At 32.1% G+C, this 25,146-nt stretch overlaps 2 protein-coding genes across 2 annotated transcripts; both read left to right on the top strand.

Annotated features, from left to right (window-relative positions):
* The first annotated feature begins 112 nt into the window (after window positions 1-112).
* Window positions 113-21,786, top strand: LOC120341167 (sphingosine kinase 2-like). Its single transcript, XM_039409630.2, has 12 exons — window positions 113-379; window positions 770-884; window positions 1,266-1,378; window positions 2,008-2,154; window positions 2,621-2,715; window positions 3,677-3,795; window positions 15,694-15,867; window positions 16,472-16,604; window positions 17,302-17,507; window positions 18,054-18,379; window positions 18,894-19,249; window positions 19,942-21,786. The coding sequence occupies exons 1-12, from the start codon at window positions 226-228 to the stop codon at window positions 20,173-20,175; spliced, it is 2,172 nt and encodes a 723-aa protein (XP_039265564.2). The 5' UTR covers window positions 113-225; the 3' UTR covers window positions 20,176-21,786.
* On the top strand, window positions 7,160-14,795 carry LOC120341186 (sphingosine kinase 1-like). Its single transcript, XM_039409659.2, has 2 exons — window positions 7,160-7,914; window positions 10,466-14,795. Exon 2 carries the CDS (start codon window positions 10,494-10,496, stop codon window positions 11,307-11,309), a length of 816 nt encoding a protein of 271 aa, XP_039265593.2. The 5' UTR covers window positions 7,160-7,914; window positions 10,466-10,493; the 3' UTR covers window positions 11,310-14,795.
* Window positions 21,787-25,146: the final 3,360 nt, after the last annotated feature.

The raw sequence follows: 25,146 nt of genomic DNA, 5'->3' as shown, positions 1-25,146 counted from the left end.
CAATCTTTAGGCATAAATACTGGAATATGGAAATGCCATTCAGCAATTATTGATGTAAATTGTATAAGCAACTTATTTTCTCATTTATCTGTATGACAGATACCGGTACGGTATACCATAACTCAACAGAAAGCTGGATAGGCCTATACATCCTAACTTACAGACTTAACTGCAATTTATAAAAATCATTGGCTTGTTTCTATATTAAGCCTGTAAGCTGTTGTCATGGGTGATGAAGACATTATATTGCTTCGTGAAGAGCTCTGTCTCTATCCTGGTAAAGTGAAATACAGCGTCTCTGTCACAAACAGACATATTGTTATTGAACAGCTGGGAAGAAGTAAACTAGAAGATACAATTTATTTAAATGATGTCATTGGTATGGCACATTCAACTTTATATAATTACCGTACAGAATTAATAAATAAAAATTTTTTGTCATTAGAGTATCTCAGTATCTGTAACTCAGTAATTTTCTGGTATAAAAGTCTGATGTATAACTGTATAATCCAGTAATCTGACCATATAGTTAAAATCATTTTTAGAAATGCGTGACCATTTTATTTCATATTTTTATTATTGCTATTATGGATATTTATTCCTTCTTAGAATATCCATGGATAAATTCTCTTCCGAATTTTCATTACTAAAATAGCAAAAATATTATTCTTACATCAGCACAAGGTGTGACCAATGTCATTGTCCTTGGATAGATTGGGATTTTTTTAGTCGAATAATTAAGTACATAACCTAACTTGTGTTTATATAGGTTGTCATGTTCTTCAAGAGAAGAAACTTAACAATTCATCATACTTATGTATATTTTCGTACCCACTGAAGAAAAAATTAATAGGGTCTGGAGTTGTCAGACAACGTGTCGCAACGTGAGTAATTTTCAAAATCTTGTACATTACTTTGAGTACTTTTTATCTGACTGTTGTAGAATTTTGACTGCTAATTGAAGGCAACATTTACCTTAGGATAAATTATTTTTCTTTAACTGGGTTAAAAATTCAGCCACAAGCATAATACAATGTTTGTTCCAGACTTTCTTAAAGTTATATTCTCTCTAGAATATGTTGTAAAAGAACTGGGTTATGTTTTTATTTTGTCATCCTGTGTAAAAAGTTAATTTTTTTAGGAAGTTCTACTTGCATTTTTCTAAACAAAACATCAGAACGAATGCCAGTTACTAATACAAAATATATAAATGACAGCCCTATTTTAGACTATGCCTAATTTAATTTAAAATATTTGTTTTTCAGAACATTTGTAATAAACAAAAAAAAAACCTACCAGGAGAATTTATTATTAGCTGAAACATGGAAGATGACAATCAAAAGATTGGTTGCTGGAGAAAATATACAGACCAAAGAAGGTACGTTGCTAAAAGAGGAATATTTTTTCATCCTGATCAAATGTTTATTAACTTGATGTGAACACTTTTGTATTCTGAAATGTCATTTCATTTTGGTTCTGCATTTTTTTAGTTTGTTAATTGAGCATAATAGCAATTAATGCGGATTTAGTTAGTAATCTGATGAGGATTTATATATTACTACTGAAATGGAAATTTAAATGATAAACCAATAATGTACATCTACATTCATGATAAGTGTTCTTCCTACTCCTATTCAAGTATTTTTAAATCTCTATTGAGTACAGAACATGTCTTAGGTTGTTTCAAAATTATTATGTCAAGTTGGTGTGTCGGACTACATTCCTTAAGAATATTTCAATTTTTTAATAATCCACTAGAGATGTGGCTTGACCTAATAGATTGGCTTAGCCAATCTAGAGCAGATGCTATTATTTCTACAATTCTCTTATTCTTCCACTTGATAAGTTAATGAGATAATCATCGAGCATGGTCCATAAATGAATTCTGCATTTAAGGACAGAATTCATTAGCAGGTCAACACATGGCTAAACTGTTTATCATTGATCTCCGATATTGATTAATCGATTATTAATAATAAGCTAAATTAGCACTATAATTGATAACAGATATTGAAAATGGATCACTTGTGACAAGAAATCTGTTAGTTTTGGTTAATCCATTTAGCGGAAGGAAAAAGGCACTCACCATGTACAAAGAGAAAGTATCACCCATGTTTACTGAAGCTGAAATCAGACACACTGTCAGGCTGACTGGTCAGTGGTTTTCATTAAATTCTGGTTAATTACTAAATATAATTACGGTAATTAAATTTATGTGTTGTTATGAAGGACATCCACATTTTAATATTGTTATTTGCTATTATAATATCCTTTTTGTAACTAATTCAATTTTTGGAGCAAATGGTATTATATGCTAGAATTTTTTTGAAGTCTTATTCTGGCTAAATATGAACAAGCTCTGTTATTATTGTATAACTGCTTCTTGTATGTGTTATTAGATGGAAAAAAATAATTAACTAGTAAGAAACAGTGGCTACGGAATAAGTCTGATCAGAAAAAATACAGAACTTAAATATTACATTATCAAACACTATAAGAAAAATTCTGGCGAATGGATAAGTCTAATCAAACGGACACTGCAACATAAACTCAAAAATTACATTAGTGAACACCTTTTAATTTATTTGTGTTATCAGCAATTTTTTCTCATTTTTCTCAGAGCATCCCGGTCATGCCAAAGAAATTGCAAAGGAATTGAAGGTAGAAGATTGGGATGGAATTGTCATTGTTTCTGGCGATGGCCTCATACATGAGGTAAGTTAGTTTCAATTGTTATCATCATCTTCTCAAATTTATACACACAGAGGTCAAATGCTTAATCGCAATGCAGTACTAAAGTATTGTACCTACATAGACATCTGTTATCTGTTCATTCAAATGCTCTAAATCAAGTCCCATCACAGTAGCAATTCGCACCGGTAGGTTTTCTAAAAAGTAAGACTTTTAGCGATTTTATTCATATTCAGGCACTGAAAATTTGAAATTGATTGGGCTATTATTATTAGTTGCCAAGGAAATGATTTTTTCCCACAATGACGCAAAAACTTAAATCACCCCATTCATGCCGACAAGAACAACAACAATCTTCCATGTATCCAACAATGAAATCAAGTAGATAATTAAGATATTATTCTCTCCTTCATGGATTCAAAATATCAAAATGATTAGTTAGTTTCATCCAGCCAAATTGAGGCAGAATCGTGTTTTATTTAAATTTGATTCAGCTGTTCAATATTGGGATCCAGCTTTCTATTTATTAAAGTACCTCACACCTCACATATGGTGTTAATATTGAATAAAAAAGAGTACAATACAAGTTATAAATTTTATATTTCGCTTTTATCACGCTAATACAACATCATAAGTCCCCTGTATATCTTCCTCTCGAATGAATCATATCCTTATGATTTCATTCTCTATTAATCCATTTGCTCAGTTTTGTAGGACTTGTGAGCTAAGTGGTGTAATTTTGAAATATATATTTAATATTTTATGAGGCTATCAGGTTCAATTCACTTACCCACCAAATTGGGGTGCAAGTCCTAAGGAAGGTCTCTTGTGAATAGTCCCTCCTCATATGTAGGGGGTTGGTTCCCTTAAGCCCTCGGAGGTGTGAGAATGAATATTTGAATATTTTCTTATTATGAAACTTTCTATACGATAAAAAGAGCACATTGAATATTGTTTTTATTAATTTTTGTCAAAATTGTTACAGGTGATCAATGGTTTAATGGATAGAGAAGATTGGCAAACAGCAATAAATATGCCATTGGGTGTTGTACCTGGTGGGTCGGGCAATGCTCTCGCTGCTTCTGTTGTCTATGCATCTACAGGGTAAGAAACAGTTTCAATGAACATCTGTGTGCTACTGTACTTGCTTGTCATTCCTTCAAATTTCACACTATTAATATTGCCTGTGGTAGGCCTACTATATTAATTAGCTTAGATATCATTGTCAGTAACTTCATCACCTAAGATAGCCAAAAATGTCCAATACACGACAATTGGAGTAGGTAGAGTCTAATTTTGCAAAGTAATATCTGGTATAGTAGTTATTAATATGTAGTTTATGAGGACCTAAGCTTGTGCAGTTATGGTTTTCACCCTCGAGTATGGATTATGAATTTTGATAATCTCATTAAGCATATTGAGTAACTATAGTGTTTTTTACTCATCAGTGACTGCTTATACAGAGCCCTATTCAGAGTGAAAGCCTATTTACAAAGTTTGTATAAAAAAGATTCATGATTGTCTTGGGACCTATGTTCAAGAATGTATAGCGTTTCTTATAGATGTCCACACATGAATACTTGAATCACTCTCTAATTTTGCATTGCATTTTTTTTAAACTAATTAAATAACAATAAAAAAATGAATTATTTAAAATTTTGAAACATGCTTTTTCAAATATAAGGTGTTTTTAACTTGTTTTAAATCAAATTCTTAGTCAATTACCCTGTAAACTTATGTCATGTCAGTAAAGCTCTTGTTCCAAATTCTACGATGAAGTGTGAATATGGTTCATAACAAAATTAAATGCCGGTAATTATTTAATAGTTTATGAATGGTTATTCTCGTTAATTACTCTTTGCCTGTGGGCATTGTCAATTTTGAAATGTGATTAACCATACATGAGATACCGCTAATGATACACACATTTTCATATTAAAATTTATATTAGGTATTGTAGATTTGTTAACTACAAAATAAAATATGAAGCTCAAATATGAAGTTCTCAAAATTTTTTTTTTTTTGTTATGTGTTATGTACCCAAATAGTTTAACAACATAGAGAAAGTCTCTATTTCTAATATTTGAATATTTAACATATCAGAATAAATATATATACAAAACTCCACTCTGTAGAATATCGTGAAACATAATTTTGCTGCCAAGATAGCAGGTTTTACAGATAAAAATATTTTGATTTATAATAATTTTTTGAAGACATCATTCCATATTGCTTTAGTTTAGTTCAGATTCCTTAAACCCATATCTTTGAACATTCTCAAGACATGGCTGGTTATGTTTTCACAATATCCATATTACAAAGAGTATTATTAGCCGTGATTGTACATTCATCCACAGTAAACATTAAAATCACATAGTATAACAGTTTTCAATAATTTACTAATCCTATGCCTCACCACAGGGAATTTTGGTTTACTGTCAGTGAAAATATATCGACTGATTGAAAATACATTTTCTCTGCTTTTGAAAGTGAACTATAATATTGACATTTGATTGAGACTAGTGTAATAATGACCGAAAAATTTACATGAGAATAGCATGTGGACATCTAAGTTTGTGTGAAGATTTTGAACCAGAAAGCATTAGCACAATTACCAAACACTATTTTGTGTTAGTCACTGATTTAAGCTTCTTCACTAACCAAAATATAAACCAAAGTAGAGCCAAGTTTACCATAATAGATGGAGCTGTAATTAGAGCTACCATAAATTTTAGTGGATGTAGATTTTAACCATCTAGTTATTTTTTCATGTTTGTAATTTTCTAATATTTCATGCAAATATTATAATCTATCCATATTGGATTACACTTTTTTCACAATGAATTTTTAGTATGAAATCAAAAGTTAGATTAAATCATCTATATTTAAAAGTTCAATTTTCGGAATCAAAACCTTAGGCCTATATCATAGTTGAGCGAAAGTGCATTGGGCCGATGTTCCAATGTATTTGTCAAACCGAAAATCACAATGGTTATGAAGGCGGAGCCCAGCTTTGAGGTAAAAATGTGGGAGCTGGAGCTGAAGTCACAGTTTGAATATACTGTGGCTCTGGAGCTAGAGCCGTAGCCATAGTGATTGCAAACCAACTCCCACCACTGATGTGATCCAAACTAATATCTCTGTAACAAGGATATTTGGTTTGGTATGACATAACCTGTGGAATTGGATCATCCATCTTAAAATAGTCAAATTCATAGATGATATATGTCGGAATCAGGGACGGGAGCTGGTTTAAAGTCTCAATGGCTAGCTTAATTAACAGCGATAGCATATTCAAAACCAAGATACAAGGTTTTCAATCTTCAAACTTTCAAATATACGTATATCAATTTAAGTTTACCTTAAAATGTTCAAAACTAAAATTAAATACAGATTATAAGCTGATAATAATAGTAGATTTTATTGTTATATGAAGTATTAAAAATTTCTAAATGCAAAAAAATCTCCATCTAACATTGTAAGCTTGGACCCGGCTTCCGAATTTGATTTCAATATGAATTTGACAGGTTACTTATTGAAACAATTAGACTATTAAGTTTCTAATATTCAAATTGATGTATTATTCAGTCTATTATTCTATTATCTTGAAATAAGTCTTTCAAGTTATGCCAGCTATTGTCTTTTATACTTCTAGTTGGCTTGCTTAAAATATCACTATTCACTATAATACAAGAGAGTGATGCTCACGAAGACCAAAGCGAAACAGTAGTCTACCCTACCTTTTACAGTACCTATACCGCCAAAAAACTTCAGACTTTCTTGTCGCACGAGAGGGGTCGAAGAACCGCCTAAATAATTTGTATTGATTTTCGAGAGGTCATCACACAAAATTTCGAAGTGAAAAACGAATCACGTGCAACCCACAGAAAGTTTTGAATAAATAAAAGAAATGGCACTTTAGCGAAAATACAAAGCAATTGATCCAGTAGTTAGGGGGAAAGCACTTAACAAAAATACCAACAAGAACAATAATAGCAAAATGCAATAGGCAAACAAAATCCATAGGTCCACTTTGTGTGCAATAAGTGTTTACTGTAACAAAATTTGATTTATGCTCACAGTAATATATAGTGTGCTTGCTTGCTCTTAGGAATTGTACTGTAGTAGAAAAGATTTATCAATTAACGAGTAATATCAATGATCGGAAGTAAATTCAAGTTACCGGTACCGTTTTGAGTGGTTGTTGTAGCCTTGATGATTCTGGAGTACTCAAGAACAGGGATGTCCAACCCGCGGGCCGCATGCGGCCCACAGGAAGAATTCGTGCGGCCCACTTGAAGTTTTTATATATATACGGACAATATATATATTTAACATAAAAATTGCCTGGTATAATATCAAATCTCACTAGAATTTAGGCTATAATTTTACGCGACTTCGCCATGAGAAAAGCGTCGTTAAGCGCCATAGAACATGATTTCACAGAGGGCCACTTAAAGGGCAACATCTGTGGCGATACAATGAGTTTGCTATCCATTGTGAAGTCATCAAGGTTGAAGTCACATACCGGTACTTGTTTTCTTGATGGTTGTTGAACCACAAAATCAAATGCACCGGTGTGTCTGGAACAAAAAAGATGAAGCTTGAGGATGAAAATCGGAAATATCAAAAGGGTTGAGGAGAGTTGTAAGACAACAATGTATGCCTAATATGCCGTAAATCTGTTTCGAGCCTGAAGTCTTATAATTTGGAAATTATGAAGTCGAAGCATAGAAGTACGCTGACGAACAAAAATTTGACAAGCCAGTTAGTTACATTGTGCGGTATCAAGAATACACGTTGATATTAAACAGTTGAGCAATGACAATCGAAGGCAAGTTTCGCACTAGAAAAATTGCTGACTTCATTTTCCCCCCCATTTTTTACGCCTATGTATGTGCATTTTGCATAAAAGTTGAGTTGAATTTCATGATTAATGGTCTTTGTGTGCATCTTGTGTTCAGAAATCCGCAAAAGTGTTATGCAATCCAGGCGTTTGATTTAGCGACGCACAAATTATAACGTAAATCAGAATTGGTTTGGTATTTAAGTTTTGTAAAAAGGTTTGCTGCCCGCAATGAATTTCCCCATGTGAAAGTGGCCCGCGACACTAAATAGGTTGGACATGCCTGCTCAAGTAGAATGCAGGGAGTAAGGGAGGTAACAGCTAACGATTCTCAAACTGATATCATTTACCAAAATCAGCAAGTAGACAACTACAAGGTATGAAACGTAGTGTTATGTGTGCTACTGCAATTGTAGTTGCATTTTCATTTATAATTACATTATTGATTTGTAATTTCACCAAATTATTTGGTAATTCTTGTTTTATATTACTACATAACATTGAAATTGATCTAGAATATTGCACAAGTATTTTCTTTTTATAAATTGATTGTGTGTTTTAATAAAGCACTGCTTGATGTTTTTAGTTTTTTTTTAATTTTATGTCGTTTTGGCTGATTAAACTATAATTATTTTGTGTGCTTTTGTTTTGCAAGTATTATTGAAGAATACTGGTTATTAGGGTATAAATGGGATAATTTTTTTTGGAAAGATGATGACCAAACATATATATTTTTATTCCTAATATAATATTAATCAATAAAATAATACATTATTATGTTCATCAAATAAATTTGACAAATTATGGTGCGAGTTGAAAAAATGACATTCATTTCCTGCCATCAAGATTCTACTTCAGCATAATATTGATATATCCATAATCCACCGAACAATAATTTTTCTACCAGAATTAATAATTGAGCTCTTATTAATTCAGGGTACTTTGTATATGAAATAATTTTTCATTGCCTTCATACAAGACTGTACTGCTATTGTGATAAATCTATATATATCTCTTGGGGCATCAGTGGTGATCTACAACTCTTCTTTTTACTTTTGAGTCCATTCAACCGTATGTAAAAGGCCTAAAACTGATATATAATATAAAAACAGTAAAATTAATGTGGAAAACAAAGATACAAAATATGAATTATTATTTGTTGTCACAATTTGGTTTCTTTTTAATGTGTTATCAGAGCTGCTATGATTTTTTATAATACCGTATGTGCAGCATACAACAATATTAAAAGGTAGTTATAACCTTTTAGGAATTTCAAAATCGTTTGTGCATACATGTGTCATCTCATGCAAACAAAAGTTGTGTGAAATGCAACATGGTAAACATTTGCCAACTGACATCTGCCCCACCTTTTTATATAATATATTAAATAGCCTACTGTTGTTCACATAATACAGTAATGCATTAAGTCTCTACAGATAATCAAATTTTCAATCTATTGTTATCAGGTTATACGACTATTTACTAGAAATATATAGACGTTTTTAATTGAATTCTTTAAAATTACTAGTAAACATACCTACATCATGATGAACACATCAAGTTGTTACATTGCACATATGAAAAACAAAAATGTGTTTATCCGTCATTCCTATCTGCACCTTCAAATTCAAAGCTTCAAATTCTTATATAGGATTGGTAATTCTATATATATATAGCTTACTATGATAATTTTACTGTAAAATCTCAAAAATTACTCATTGATAAAAACCAATTGATGTGATATCCGAAACAGTGCAATATAATTCCACTTAAAACTCTCTATGTTGACGATTTATTCTGAATGTTCATTGCCTTTCAAGTGAAAACATAATCGCCAACTTGAGATGTGACATACATCGAAATATACCATTCGGAACATAACTTAAATTTAACGTAATCCAAAATTGAAACTTTTGTTTCCGATCTGTCAAATTGCCATGTGTATTTGATCAGAATAATTTGTAACTTTATTAAAGAGTGCTCGATCTCACCAAATACTTAAAAAAATGATGATTAAATTGTTTTTGTCTGCTCGGCAGTAGAGATTCTAGAGAGAATATACTTTTTATGCCGAGCGACCTAGATTATTGAAACTTTTGGGTACAATCATACACAAACAGAAGTTCAAGTGTTAATCAAATTTTCTTCATTTTCATAGAAGTAATTAAGAAACTTATTGGTTGTGTTTTTAGTCACCCTGTAAGAATGATATTGTAGTGAACTAGATTATGCAAATAATTTTTAATGCATGTAATACGGTATCCGCAGTGAGGCTTATATTAGATGTGCTTGTATTTCACTAATCACTACTAATGTTCAGTTTTATTAATAATTTGCACTCATAATGATTTTATTTCAATTTCACCACTACACCTGTCCTTTCCTAGTTTTGCATGAAATCTCAATTCCTAATTAATAGTTAAAGGCAAACTTTTTGAGAAGCCTTTCAATATTTAAAGAGAGCTGTGAGTCAGAGGTTTCCAAACTATGTGTGAGATACTTTTGAGTGTGGTCAAAATAGTAAACCACTTCTTGAAAAAATTACTTCTTATCTTCCACATTTAAAACTTGTCATAAAATGATCAAATTTATTAAATTTTGACTTTCAGAAAGAAGTTTGACAGTCTATATGTGGCATTTCACTGCATTGTGTAGTGTATATGCAAACAGAAACAAGCTTATGCATTGCAATGATTAAATGCTCATATATTGTAAAACTTTCCAGTGCTCTGTGTATGATACAGGAAGTAAATTTATCTCGAGTTTGAAGGTTTGGAAACCTGTGTGCGATGAAGTCGCATTGACTTTTAGTTTGTTAGATTTGTGAAGTTCCGAAATTGGAAATTTCAAAATCGACATTGGATATCATCATGTTTTATATCATAGTATGTGATTTTTACTTGATATAAGCTTCTGCCTCTTTTTTAGGTTACACTGTGTGGCTTCGAATCCTGTCATGTGTATATTTGAAATCTGTCGTGGACAAGTCTGCCCTATGGATCTTGTTGGAATTGAAATTGCAGAAGACAACCAATTTTCAAATCCATCTGTTCAAAATAATCCGAATCCTAGAAACTTGATATACTCTTTCATGGGTGTTATTTTAGGACTGATAGCTGATATTGATATTGAGAGTGAAAGTCTTCGTTGTTTGGGTGGGGATTTAAGAACTTCTATATATGGAATTATTCGAATTATTTCGTTGAGAAAATATGACATAGAGATCAGTTATTTACCATCTGAAGAAAAGACATCAAAGCTATCAATTCCATCGCAATCTGATGCTGCAGAGGCTTTTGCAGATAATAAAGGAAAGGGTGATTTTGAATGTAGTAACAATAAAACTTTTGGTACTGCATCGCCTCGGCCACCACCATTGCATGAATCTTTGCCTGATAACTGGATCACTGAAAGGAACAACTTTGTCATGGTAATGGCCAATTTTATGTCTCATATTGCTGATGTAAATTTGTGTTACTGTGACTGCAAACTCAATGATGGTAAAATAAATTTGAATTTGTGTGGTCAGAATACTACTCGAAGAGAGTTGATGAGAGCATGGACTCAAATGGAAGATGGCACTGGCGTAGGAGGAAATTCAGATTTTCCTAAACCTATTGGTAAAACAATTGAATGTACAGCATTTCGTATTGTACCAAAGAGAAACCGTTCACAAATTATAGCAGCTGATGGTGAAGTACTTCCTTACGGACCTTTTCAATGTCATATATTACCAGGCTTAGCAAGGGTAATGACGTCAAAGAAGAATTAGAATGATTTACAGCATGAAACATCCGCTCTTCCAACTCAGATTGAGGTTTTTTCTCCTGTTCATACATGTAGTTTATTGTGATCATGTTTGTTGTATAGTAGAAATTATGCTCTGCCATGTATGAAGCGATTAATTAAGATTATAATCATATCATATAGTACTTATTCGTGGTTTTGGCACGGTACTCAACTACTCACCAACGATTTGTACTTTTAGATAGACAAAATGCATTTGTAACTTATTTTGTAGTGCTATGCAATTATATACTATAGTAATCCACATATATAATCCAGTATTGTCATATGAACATACCATGTAGTGTTGTGAACCATATTATTTATTTTAAGTTCTGTCTATTTTTTCTCTGGTTCAAAAAATTGATTCGTTGAAGAATGCAGTCCAAATACTAGATAGGTTGAAAATTTTTATTGAATACTTTTCGTTCTAATTAATGTTCAAATTTACTTATTAAAATTAAAATAATTTAAATTCCTGTTGTGTTTTGACTAACTTCTCAACTATAATTGCTATTAACATAAAAGTAAAATCAGTAAATTTAATGAAAAATTTATTAATTTACTAGTCTTTATTACTTATCTACTGAAGTGGTATAGTGCTGATCATTGGTGGTTTCTAGACCTTTATTCAACCCAGTATTTCGTAAGAATTTGTCCCAAATTATAGAAATTTAAACCAAGTTATTGTCAAGGATTGAGACGATGATAATTTTCATTTTTCTAAATTTGCACCCACAGCTGAACAATGTATTAGTGGCCTATGTTACAACTACAAGTACGGTAAATCCGAATTTATCATTATTAAATCACAAAAACAAACACTGTAGAATATTCAGAGTATATGATCTAATGTTGTCCTATTATTGTGAACTTCTACTTGTTTGTTCTATGTGAACTTTGTCGGAATCAGACACTTGTTCTGATAATACTCATCACTCAACCATATTTAAATAATTTTCATATGATATTCAATCTTTCTCTCAAAAAATAGTCGATACCAAATTTTCAATACATATTTTGACTACAATACAATTTTTTCATATACTAAAATAATCAGCATTCTATGAAACTGTGAACGACCAATAGCTCTATAATTATTTTAATCTTAGTTCATATAACTATAATTGATTTTAGAAGTTGAAGTAGCATGATTTCAACTTCACCCAGGAATTTTGAATTACCTTTTATTTAATTTAAAGAATTTTTGATTTTGGTAGCAGAATGTTCAAAAAATTCAATTTTATCATCAAGTCACATTTTTTGAAAACATTGGCCGCTTTCTCAAGTATGTGTCATTAATAAAAGCATGTTCAGGATATTTATTTTTGGAATAAGTTTGTACTTTCATAATATTCTGAGTCAAGTTTCATTCATGTTTATTACTTAAATTTCATAGTAGTTCTTCTGAAAAATATTATCGATATTTATTGAAGCATATATGATACATAGTGTTGTTTCAGTATTATCATAAGCTGATTTATTTAAGGTCAATTAAATAAATTCTATTGTTTCAAAGTTCCACGATTAAATATTCCTCATCTAACATGCTCAACTGGTGAGCCATAAGTTGATATGTTTAACAATTTTGATTGTAATCAAAATGCATGTTTGAATTTGAATAAAACTTAAAAGCCTTTGTCAGATTAAATGACTAATCCATCAGACCATCAAGAAATTTTATAGTTTATTTTTTCCCGTTGTCCTTTTGATTCTGTTTTGTGACTATATTATGTGTTGTATATAATTCTGCCATCAATTTAAAAAAAAAGTTTTTCTTGCTTATCGGTCAAATACAATGAATAATTAAGGTTTATTAATCAATCTGTCTAAACTGTTGAACTATATCATGGTTTCTATATTGCATTAGTTTAGTTTTTATATTGCTTTCCTTCTGGCCTTTAGAAATACTTTTAGCTCATGTTTATTAACAAAATTTGAAAATTATTACCATATCGAGGTGTTGCAAGTCACTAGATATAGGATGATGAAGTATATGTTTGATATCTATCTGTCCTAATTATGGTATTAGAAATGACAGTTTTCCTTCATTCACAAATTATAAGAAGCTTACATTGTACATGTACATTTTCAAGAGAAATATAATAAGTAAATAATATATAATATAAGTACATGAATAAATTCAACCTTTCAATTCAATATTATTCAAAATGATCTTATTTCTTTTAGTTTATAGAAATATCTCATTCACCGTAAATGACCAATTACGGTACTTGAAAAATCCAAAATTATATTTTCATGTTTTACCTGACAAAAAAATTCTCTTGCACCTAGCAAATTAGCAACATTATATATACATCAAGTTGTCCAAATTTTGTTTCCTTGTTCGAAAGTTGTATCTCCAGTATTCTTGATTCTATATGCACAACAAAACATAAGAGATATCATTATTTCCATTTATTTCAAACAATTAGACATTTTTAGTAGAAATTCATCATCATAGTTATAGTGAATTTATTATCGATGGCAGATCAATCAGATATATCATTATCTATATATAGAAATCATGCTTCTGTTATTTTGTATGCCATATTTATATGAATTTCGTTTTAACACAAGTAGTTTAAAGAAAGTGTTACGTAACATTCTGATCTCTTCAAGTCCTTTTATCAAGTAACTTCAATTTCAATGTACTTTTTCAGGAAGTCCGATTGTTTCTAAACTTCAAAATTTTATTTTCAAGATAGGTACTTGATCGTTTTTTTATAGAAGCTGTTATTTTTTTTTCCAGCTATTGTTATATTTTACCATAGTTACCGTATTTTACCATACATGTATATTATCTTCAAGAGGCGCAATCTACCTCAGAAGATATTGCATTTCGCAATTTTATTTTTATAATTCAATAATGTCTTTTAATAATAATATAATAGTGGAGCTGCCATTTGGATCAATAGGGTACTTTGTTCTTTGTTAATTTAATATTTTCACAAACATAAATCGATTTTCAGATTATTTCACAAGATTTATTAAATCTGAGAATACCATGATTTTTTGGTTTAATGTGACACAAGAATTGCGTTAATTGCTGCAACCAATAGCTTATTTATTTTTACTAATAAAACCAGCTAATAAATCTTTTTTGTGATTATCAGTGTCTAAATTTTCGACAACTTTCTTGGAAATTGACAAAGAAAATTCAAAACTCTATTACATTTTACTTTTTGATCTTTTTCTGTATTGTGAAACGATATTTGTATGCATTGTCACTTCTACCACTTGTTTTATTATTGCTGAACAATGACCAATCTTAAATATTTATTGCTTTTACTTTAAATATATCTAGTGTATGCATTAAAGGTCTTGTTATGTCCCTTTTTTCTGAGGTCCGTATGCTTCATGGTTTGGCCAATTAGGAGTAGAGATTTTCTATTTATGCTGCTTCCAAGTATTTTTTAACATTTATCATATTGAATTAGGTCTTAGTGATCCTCAGAATATTAAAGTATTGTGAATCAAGCTTTTTTGAATAAGAATACTTGCTGGGTGTTTTGTATTGAATCTTGCTCAAGTAATATTGAAGAAACTTTGTCATATAGATCAGGGTTTCCCAAACTCTTTGGGCTGCGGACCATTGTTTGTGAGTCTTATTTTTGATGAACCCCCATCCTATGCCGTATCAATTTATGTGCCCAACCAACTAGAAAAAATATCGTTTCCTTTGACAAAATAAAACTCATGATAGTCTGATTCAATACATACTAACGTTGAATACCGGCAGGCTAATAGCAATTCGATAAGATTATGATCTATAAGTATATGTTCAAGTCTCTTTCCCTATCGATGCAGAATCCTGTGCAGTCATCACAGACTCCCAGGGGTCCGCGGACTTCAGTTTGGGAAACCCTACTATATATTGTATTTTTATGGTTTTCACATTCTGTTTTTCAAACATTCCAAATTGGACAAAAACAAGGCAAATTATAATAGGATCGCTAAATATGTGTAACAATAATTTGAAAAATAAAACACAATAAAAGCATTATAAGAATTGCATTTAAAATTGAGGCAATTAATGAACTTGAGTGCTAGACTGCAGAATGATAAGAAGATCAGTTCTGTGTTAAAATTTTCAGAGTTAGAGTTGACAGTCTAGGTATCAGTCAAAGAAGCATTAAATTGTTCTCATGGAATACCAGTAGTTTAAATAGAATTGCGCTGGAATAGGCATCATTGATTTTCAAATATTGTAAAAATGTTTTAAATGTGTTTATTTTGGAATCCTTGCATATTCTTGATATCTTCCAATATCACACACAAATCAGTTTTTGCCTTTGAGTAGGGATGATATGTGTTAAAGAATTTTGTGTTTTTCAACATGTTTAAATTATTCCTCTTTCTTGTTTCAGTCAAATCATCTCCAACAATTTGGACTTGGATTCATTGTTTGAAGTTGTCAAAGGAAAAACAAGAAAATTAAGTCTTGTTGCAGCTGAAACTGCCGCAGGACAAAGATTTTATTCATTTTTGAATTTTGCTTGGGGTTTCATCGCTGATGTTGATATTGAAAGTGAAAGATATAGGTATGATAATAGTGCCTTTAAAAGGACATCTTTGAATGAAATTGTGCAGAAAGATATTGAAGATTCATTTTAATATCTTAACACAACTCAAACTTAATTTGCTTTGTAATAATAAACTCTTCATACTATTTGTATATTATTTTCACCTAACATAACCTTGCTTCATTCACAATAGTTTTTCGGTCCTTTTTTGAATTGGTTATTAAATTGTTTTGAGATTTTTTACAAAGCACCTAACATTTTCACTCTCATCAAGGCTCTTTAAGTGGCCTAACTTAGACATAGGGATCAGCAGAAATTGGGATGGCCAAAAACCTTTTTTTATTTTTCATCGATGGTGAACGATATGTAGAAATTTATGAAGCCCTTTGTGGAACAGTGCCCCATTTCATGTGGCAGTGTCTTTTGTTTTGACTATTTTATGTGTGTATGTATTAAACCGATATTTTTCCAACAATTCAAACTTGCGTTCAGTTGTTGAGTGATATCATATTATATAGTATACACTTCATAACAAATCTTTGATTATATAAATATTTTCGACATTGTACTATGTATCCATAATTTGTTTTGTAAATTTTTACTAAACTGATTTTCTGTTTAGAGCTCTGGGGCCAGTTCGGTTCACAATAGGATGTGCAGTTCGTGTGGCAAACATGAGGTTATATCAGGGCCGCATATCATATCTTCCTGCCACAAGCAATGCATATTCATTTGGTCGATCGCAGTCATATTATGTGAGTTATTATTATTTAATTATGATTTGATAGGTGTGCTTCATAAAAGCTTTTGTAGATGCGAAACAATGATGAATTTCTGTGATGATTGATGAAGAATTGTTTATTTATTTTATTGTGTGTCTATACTGAGCATAAAGTATTTCTATCTCTTTATATTCCCCTTTATTTTGGACATAACATGTTTATATGGATTTTTCTGCTAAATTATTGTTGAGATAATTATTACCATAGTTTTTGGTTGTATCCGCAACTAATGGGCCAATCAATTTCAAATTCACGGTACTTGAAGATTAAGGAGGAGATTGCCAAAAGTCTAATACTGTTATCTTTTTCAAGTTCACGAGATGTACAGGGCCCACTATTTGGCGCAAGTTCACTAAACACCGTTCCTTTTCAAAATAAAATGGCGGGTACCAGGCAATCTGACCGGAACATGCGATTATGCAAAGGATCAGTGCCAAGGGACCTGATTAGAATCAAGAAACACTAAAAACACTTCACAATTTTTCTTACCTGTTAACAATTATTTAACTAACGATGATTGACACAGAATGTAGCGGCGGGTTGTGAATATGGCCCCAATATTTCACCCAGATATTGGTGTTTTGTTTTATTTCATGGGAACAATTTTTATTGACAGATGATAACACTTTCTTGTCCACATATCTGAGTATCACTCTCTTGTTTATTCTAGCACACTTCAGACAAAGCACCAGCACCCGAGAGAGAGATGTCTGTGCCTGATAACATGGGTTCATCAATCATGTTTCGGAGATCTAGAAAAGGTTTTGGAAAGCGATCAAAATTTTCTGGAGATGAAGATGCAATTCGTAGCGATGTTAGTCTTGTGAATGCCAGGATTCCCGAAACTTTTAGGCCACTGGAAGATGCTAACGGAAGGTATGTGTTGCTTTATGATTGATATGCTATGAACAAAGCTAGAAGCTATGTTCTTTCACAAGAAAGTTCAACTGATTGGTACATTGTGGCTGACATGTGGAGCATGGTTCATTTTACATAATTTCATTCATATTCCGGATGTGCCCTTCATTGTTGAATTAAGAATTTATGTTACAAATTTATATTTGAATTTCAACTTAACTAAATATTTGTCTTGTCAATTCTAAATTGAGTGACATGTGGCTTTAGTCAAGTTTTAAATGTTAGGTTAAAGTCTGTATAGCAGGCTTTTCAACCAAGACAATATAAAACTAGCCCAAGCAGGTACATTTACAATAATGATATTTCACTAAACAGAAGTTTATTAAGATGAATACTGATCAAAATATTTCCACTGGGTTAAGAATTTCAAAATTTCGGTAAGAATTTCGAAAATTTTCAAATTTATTTTTGTTGCTTCCAAAGCTTGGAAAGGACCGAGATTTAAAAAATTAACAAACTCTGAATAGTGCAACGTAAAAAAACATTTAAATAAATAAATTCCAGCATTGAATCCGACAGTAATTCTCCAGTTTTCGATACAAAACATTCTGCAAGTTTATCCAGAGAGCATGGTAGTGGAGATGCTACAACGACGACAAAACAATCAGAGTCAGCAGAAAGTGAAAATGAAGATTCAACTTCAAACAATTTTGAAGTTGTGCCAACAAATCAACAAAACGGAGATGACAAATCCGATATTGAAGTGATATCGTCTGGTCAGACAAATGGCAACAGTGAATCTGATATTGAAGTAATATCAACAGAGCAATTGAATGGTGATGATGTATCAAACTCGAGTAATGATGCCGGTACTTCAACGAATCACCCAGGTTAGTGAAATCTGTGCGAGTCCAGCATTATGTTTGATCTGGCTATTTGTGATTGTGAATATGTAGTGTAAGTGTAGGGTGTAGGTTGCCTGAAAAAGACTCATCAATTTCTTAATTCTACGAAAATGAAGAAAATTTAATCAAGACTTCAACTCTGACAAATATATCAGTATATCACTCCTAATGTTCTTGAATAATTAGCTGATAACCATTCAGTTTCATAGTTCAAGGGGATCTTAAGTGTATTACTCATTGCCATTTTTGACTCATAAGTCGAAATCACGAATCAATTTTCTGTAGTAATGACTTTCAAATTTCTTCCGGACCACATGGGAATATGTACCGTATGTAACATTCTAATAGCTTAAAAAAAGTTTGAAAAGTACTCACAAACAGCATATGTTCATGTTGATAATAACAGTACCTTTGTGTACATATATATTTGCTTTGATCTCTTGTTATCTTTCCTCATTTTTACCAAATTTGCAATTTCTATTCATGTAAACCATTGAAGCAATTGAGAATGGTGACAGTGAGGCTTCATCAGAAACAGACCAACATACAGATGAAACTAGAAACAGACAAGTTTCTTTGTCATCATCAACAGGCGATACAAATCAAAATGTTCCAAAAAAACCTGGTACTGAAGTTAAATTGGTGACTCCCCAAGCATGGAGAGATTCTGCCATACTTTATCACTTACGATCATCCCTTGATTCTGATCCACCTGAAGACTGGGTGCAACTTGAGTCGGAATATGTGTTTGTGACATCACTTTACTTGAGTCATCTTGGCCATGAAATGATGGGTGTACCTACTGCAAAACTTGATGAAGATATTATGTATATTTATACTCTGCGACATGGAATTGTGAGTAATTAACTGCTTAAAATATGTCCTCATAATTGTGAGTGCCATGACCAAGTTGTTAAGAGCATTGTTCTAATTTTTTTGTTCTCGACTTGGTTAAAATAATGCTTACAGGTAACAAAAATATACTAAGTCTTGGATTTTTTTATATGAGATGTTTCCATGTCATTTGCTCCTTATCATGTCACCCAGGAGCATAAGCATGAAATTTGAACCTGACATTTTAACCTGCAATGCCATTGTAGTTATATTCAACGCTTTTACCACCTGTGAGGGAAAGAATACTATATTTAATGTTTCCAATTTTGGAATCTTAGTCACTGGTATATCTGATACATAATCCACAGATTCATAGCTTGAAGTATGCTGAATCAGTCAGATAGGTTTTTTATGGAAATACACCTTTGTGCAGGTGACCGAACATTTGAACCCACGTACATTTGAACACATGTGTATGTCCGCGGGTTCAATATATAGGACTCAAATCAACCACTTAACCTTTGCTTCCCATATTTGAGTGATGGATAATTAAAACTTCAAGAGTGAGGATATGTTTTGTTTGTAGACTTGACCTTACAAATATAATATAACAACTTATGGAACAAGCAATCATACTTTCATATATATTTAAGTAAAATTGTGGTTTAATGTGTATTATTGCTTCACTCATAACTCATGACAATCAATTTCAGAGCAAAACACAGATGATGAATGTGTTACTGGGATTTGAGGGAGGTACTCACATTGAACGAGGAGGAGAGTTTTCATCTGTGATACCATGCCGAGCCGTTCGTCTTGAACCATTCACTTTTATAACTGGTCACATGACAGTCGATGGTGAGGTGGTTCCACACTGTGCTATTCAAGCCTCAATTACTCCCCATAAAATTAATCTCATGTCGAGTGTTTTTGATGATGAGTGTTGAGTAATATTCTCATCTGAGATGGTGTATACTCAAGTACCTAATTCCGTATTTGAGTAGCTGACTTGATCTATCATGAACCTTGGATATTACATGGTTTAAGCGGACATGGTTTGTTTGGGTCATATGCAGATTAGTTTAATATTTAACACCAATTGAACCTCCATCTAATTTTAACCACTATTTTAATGTTCTAATTGCACTTCAGTTGCTCATACTGAATAATTTCATATCTTTTCTTATTGATTCCCGGTTATTGCTATTGTAAAATCTCAAATATTTATTGAACTTGTTTTTGTTTATTGTAATCTGATTTATTGAAACAAACTACTAAGTATTGCTCTTCATTTTCACCGAATATTGATGCAACCATGATATGAGTTCCTGAGGGATTTCAATCAGCCAGATAGAAATTATATTTATTAACGAAATGAAATGTTGATTATGAATATTGAATATTATATTGAAAATGTTAATACCAGCAGTTGCAAAAGTTGATCAAGTCTATAAGAAATATAGCTTCATTCTTTCCTTCATTTGGGCTAGCACCCATTCCCATGATTATCAGTGTATGTTATTCATCATTCTTTTTATTTTTATTATATTTGAAGTTCCTCAGAAACAAAGCTTCAAAATAATTTGTATAGATACAGCTAACTTGGGTTAAACTCCATTCAAAAATATATTGTTATAATTACACTTGCTAGTTCTGCTCAATCATGTTTTTCACGTAGGATATGTTGTGGTTTGCCAATCATGTTTTTCACGTAGGCTATGTTTGGTTTGCCAGTATGTTGAAGAAGTAGTTAACTTGGGCTTTGTTGAAATTTTTCATCGGATACTGTTCAGGCTTGCCAAATGTGATTTTGATATTCTGCTATCTTCTTATTCAATTATTGCATGAAGCAGGAGTATTTCGATTTGTGACCGAAAGTGAAGTGGGATAATATGCTTGTGATAAAAGCAAGCCTGATTGTTCTGGATGTATATTTAAGTATCTCTTATTTTACTGTGAGTAGAAGGAAGGGTTGAAAACCATTATTGGAATAAGACCAAGTTAACTTTTTGTGTTCATATCATTCCAGCCAACTGTCCTAAACTATATTTTTTTTTCTCTAATTTTGAATCATTTCTCATTGCTGCTGTTGTCCTGTTACCTTCCTTGGTTAGCAGTAGGATGAGGTAGAATATTTTATGAAAGTTAGCAAAACGCTTCTTCACTGTTTGTTTGTTATTGTAAAAAGAGCTCGTAGTATATGCATTTCTGATTAAATAAGAACCATATATTCCACCAATGAAAGTTCCATCAAAAAACAAAGTTTAACAAAAGTGTTGGATGATTGATTACTAGTTTCGAAACTGAACTACAGACAATCACTCACCTTTGGTAACCAAACCTTGAAAATCTATAAATTTGAAAGCAAAACACTACAGGAAAATCTAGTAAATTCTAACTTAGTTAATCATTGTAGATTCCAGCAGTTCAAAATTTTGGCAATAGTAGTATTTATTTTATTTTTGACTTCAAAACTTTGCTTATTCTTGTTGTACTGTACATCAAAACCACTGATCTGTTCGCCTGATTTTTCAAAAATATAACAACCATTCATCATGCATCAAGTTCATGTGCTTTTTGGACGATAGCGGGAATTATGGTTTCTGAGATGAAATGTGTGGAACAATGACGAACATGAAACGCGTTTGTCTCTTGTTTTAAATACTCTACCCAATTGCAGGCTATAATACCTACGCTTTTTTGGTTCGTTAGTTTTGGGTTGTTTTCGTCTCGATTAACATTTTTGATGTACAACTTGGAAGGTGTGAAGAGGACGAGTTTGCCAACAGGCAGTGCCCGTCACAAACGAACCGCGCGCGCATAGCATGGCTCATCGAGTTCGAATTTCACGTCCGTCGATGCAATTTTTTCAAATGTTGGCGTCTGCTAGGGTGCAGCTACCCTTCCTTTAAACAAGTTTCCTTTATGCATCAGATCTAATAAGCTAGAATTAGGCATTCACCAGTTGATTATTGATGTCTATATTTATATAGAACAGGGGTTCAAGGGAAAACTTCTAATGGTACGTGGATGTCAGTTGAGCTTCGTCTATTTTTATTATATCCTACGCCTATGGTATACAAAAGGAAAGGCCTGCAGATTAAAAAGTCGTGGTTGATTTTATGCTCACGCGTTCCAGGACTTTTATAATCGGTTCGGGTAATATAGCCAGTGATGTTGTTCTCAACTCTTCTGATTATCCAGGATAAGTGGCGTATCTGGGGTATGGCCGCCTTAGAAGCATCTCAATGGTACTCTAAATTCATAACAGTCGTTAAAATTGTCATTCAACGATCATGGGAGCGCATTTAAAATTGCTTCAATATGGAATAAAATATAAACCTTTGTTTAAAATCAACTTTGACTTGAAGTTGTTTAAAATTCATCAACTTTAACTTGAAGTCATGGGCGCCATTTTACGTAGATATGCCGCTATTTATGCTTTCTACTTCCTTGTGTAAGCAAGGATTTTTCACGTATGAAATAAATGCTTCTGGTGGTATATTATGTGCGATATCTCGATCGGAATGGAAGCAAAACACTTACCACCCTAGGCATATATATAGCCTACAGGGTGACCCGAAAAGAAAACAAATTCTCCATTACTTCCGACTTCCGTAAAATTGTAAACATGGAGTAAATGTTTGGTTTTGTTAGCTAGCAGTTAAACTTTCGTTTGTGTATGATTGTGCCCAAAAGTTTCGAGAATCCAAGACTTTTGCACAGGTATGATCCCTCTAGTCTAAAATATGTTTCGAGTGACACACTTTTCACTGCCTGGGCATGTCACTAGCAATATTTATTGATTACCTGGGTAGCCTACAACGTCTCTGAAGAAAGTCGCACAGAGAACGTTACACTCAGTAATGTGCAAAGCATGGGTACCCATTTCCCATTTCACATAACTGGCCCGTATTGGTTTGATGACGAAAATCAAGTGGTGAATAGGGAACATTATGTGGTGTAAAAGTGCTGGGCATCATTTAGTTAGACGACGAGGGATTGATTGAGTTGATCAGTAGTTCCAGCAAAACCCCACAATATCAAATCACACCCTGGCTGAGAGAGCTATTTCAGAAAAAGGCTGGAAGTGTGACGTCGAGCAGGCGCCTAATTCATGGAACTTGAACACCCCATATTCATCTGTGGGAGTATTCGAAGAACATTGTGTATTAGAACACTCCTCAAAGAATTGGTGAACTCAAAACTGCAATTTTAGCGAAAAATTAGACAAATTCCAATGGACGAGTGCGTAATTTGACAATTTTGCGCAACACAAAACATATTCTAGCTGAATTGAATTTTCTTCAAGTAACACCTGTGTTCTATAATCAATTACATATTCCATTTATTTAGAAATCCAAAACAAGAAGACGTGGAGAAGAATCAGTTGGTGAGTGAATTCTTCTTAACATTAAAGATGGCTAAATTATCGTCAATCCAAGTCACAAAACTTGGAAATCGGACGTCGTATTTCCCATTAAGAAATGAAAAGCCCAAGCGTCTCGTTAATGCATGAAATGTGTTTGTTGTCTATACTTTTTACAGCAGTGGTTTACAACCCTTCTTTTAAATTTTTTTATGTATATACACTCATTAAAATATCTATTTCATTTTCAAATCAATGTAATACTTGCTCTGCAAGTAGCATAATACAAAAACCGGTTTGCAACAAAGTACAAGACATCGTTTTCTTAATCCGTAAATAATTCTCGGTTTTGAAATAACATTTCTCAGTTAAAACAAAAAATTTTTTTGGTTTTCCTTCATTTAGTTTTTATTAAAATACCGACAATAGTAATGAGGAACTACATGAAAGCGATTTTTGGTTCTGTTGAAGTGAATTTTCTCGAACATTTGGGTCTTCTTTACAAGTTTTTAATAGTTTTCCGTAATCACTTATTTAAATCATTCAACTACAGATTGTGTGAACCGAAGAAAACCTCTGTGAAGACGTAGAAAAAGAAATCGCAGAAGGTGAGTGTGAAGTATAATTAAATATGGATGTTTAATGATAAGTCTGGCGATGCAGCTGCATAACTCAATGTTCACATCGTAGCCGTAGACTTGGTTTACTTATTGCGACAAACAATTAAAGATTACATAAATGAATCAAAAGAACTCATTTCTCCCTCAGATCTATTCTACTTCATCCAATCAAATCAAATGATACACGATCAACTATGTTTGATATCTCATTCACCAAACTGGTAATTCTTCAGAATGAAATAAACTATTATTTTATAAACACAGGTTCTTGGAGGACTAGTGCGATGGATCCACAGGTTGGGGATAAAAAAAAAGCAGATACCGACATGGGTAATATAACATATGCTATACGAAATAAAACATATTACGTCATTCCACCACTTTACAAGCTAATCACGAATGAATTGTGATGTTCACAAACAAAAATCACACAGGAACAAATATGAATGATGAACTTTGGCATTTTGCAATATCAATTACAGTTACGCTTATAATTACCTAAATTTAAAATGAAAAAAATGAATTTACTCATTTTCTAAGTGCCTAAAGAAATATGTTCTTAACATTTGAAATAAGGTCCAGTAACACAAATGCAGAGTTGATACCACTAAGAGTTTTTACATTTGTTTGGATTCAGTTTTATATATTTGTTTTAATTTACAATCCGCTGTGTAATTCTCATTTGTCCATGAATTGTCTCTCTTTGTCTGTGAATAATGTAGCTATGTTTACTTCATTTCATGATTATTTAGATTCAGATAGAAACTTTTTTCCCAATATCTTTGCGTTTCCAGCTTTATACAAGGCCAAAGAAGATTTAATTCGGACTGCTGACAGAAATGGTAAATATTTCATCACAATCAAAGACATCTAAAATAAATATTTTCTTTTAATATTTTGATTAATTTAAAATGAACGTACGCGCCACG

Source organism: Styela clava, chromosome 14, assembly GCF_964204865.1.
Source record: "Styela clava chromosome 14, kaStyClav1.hap1.2, whole genome shotgun sequence".
Taxonomy (NCBI): domain Eukaryota; kingdom Metazoa; phylum Chordata; class Ascidiacea; order Stolidobranchia; family Styelidae; genus Styela; species Styela clava.
The sequence above is the reverse complement of the archived record's forward strand: the minus strand, read 5'-3'. Positions and strand labels throughout refer to the sequence as shown.

Coding starts and splice junctions, on each gene's coding strand:
- LOC120341186 (XM_039409659.2), top strand. CDS start 10,494: ATGTGTATATTTGAAATCTGTCGTGGACAAGTCTGCCCTATGGATCTT.
- LOC120341167 (XM_039409630.2), top strand. CDS start 226: ATGGGTGATGAAGACATTATATTGCTTCGTGAAGAGCTCTGTCTCTAT. Junction 16,605..17,301: donor GTCGATCGCAGTCATATTAT/GTGAGTTATTAT, acceptor TGTTTATTCTAG/CACACTTCAGACAAAGCACC. Junction 19,250..19,941: donor ATACTCTGCGACATGGAATT/GTGAGTAATTAA, acceptor AATCAATTTCAG/AGCAAAACACAGATGATGAA.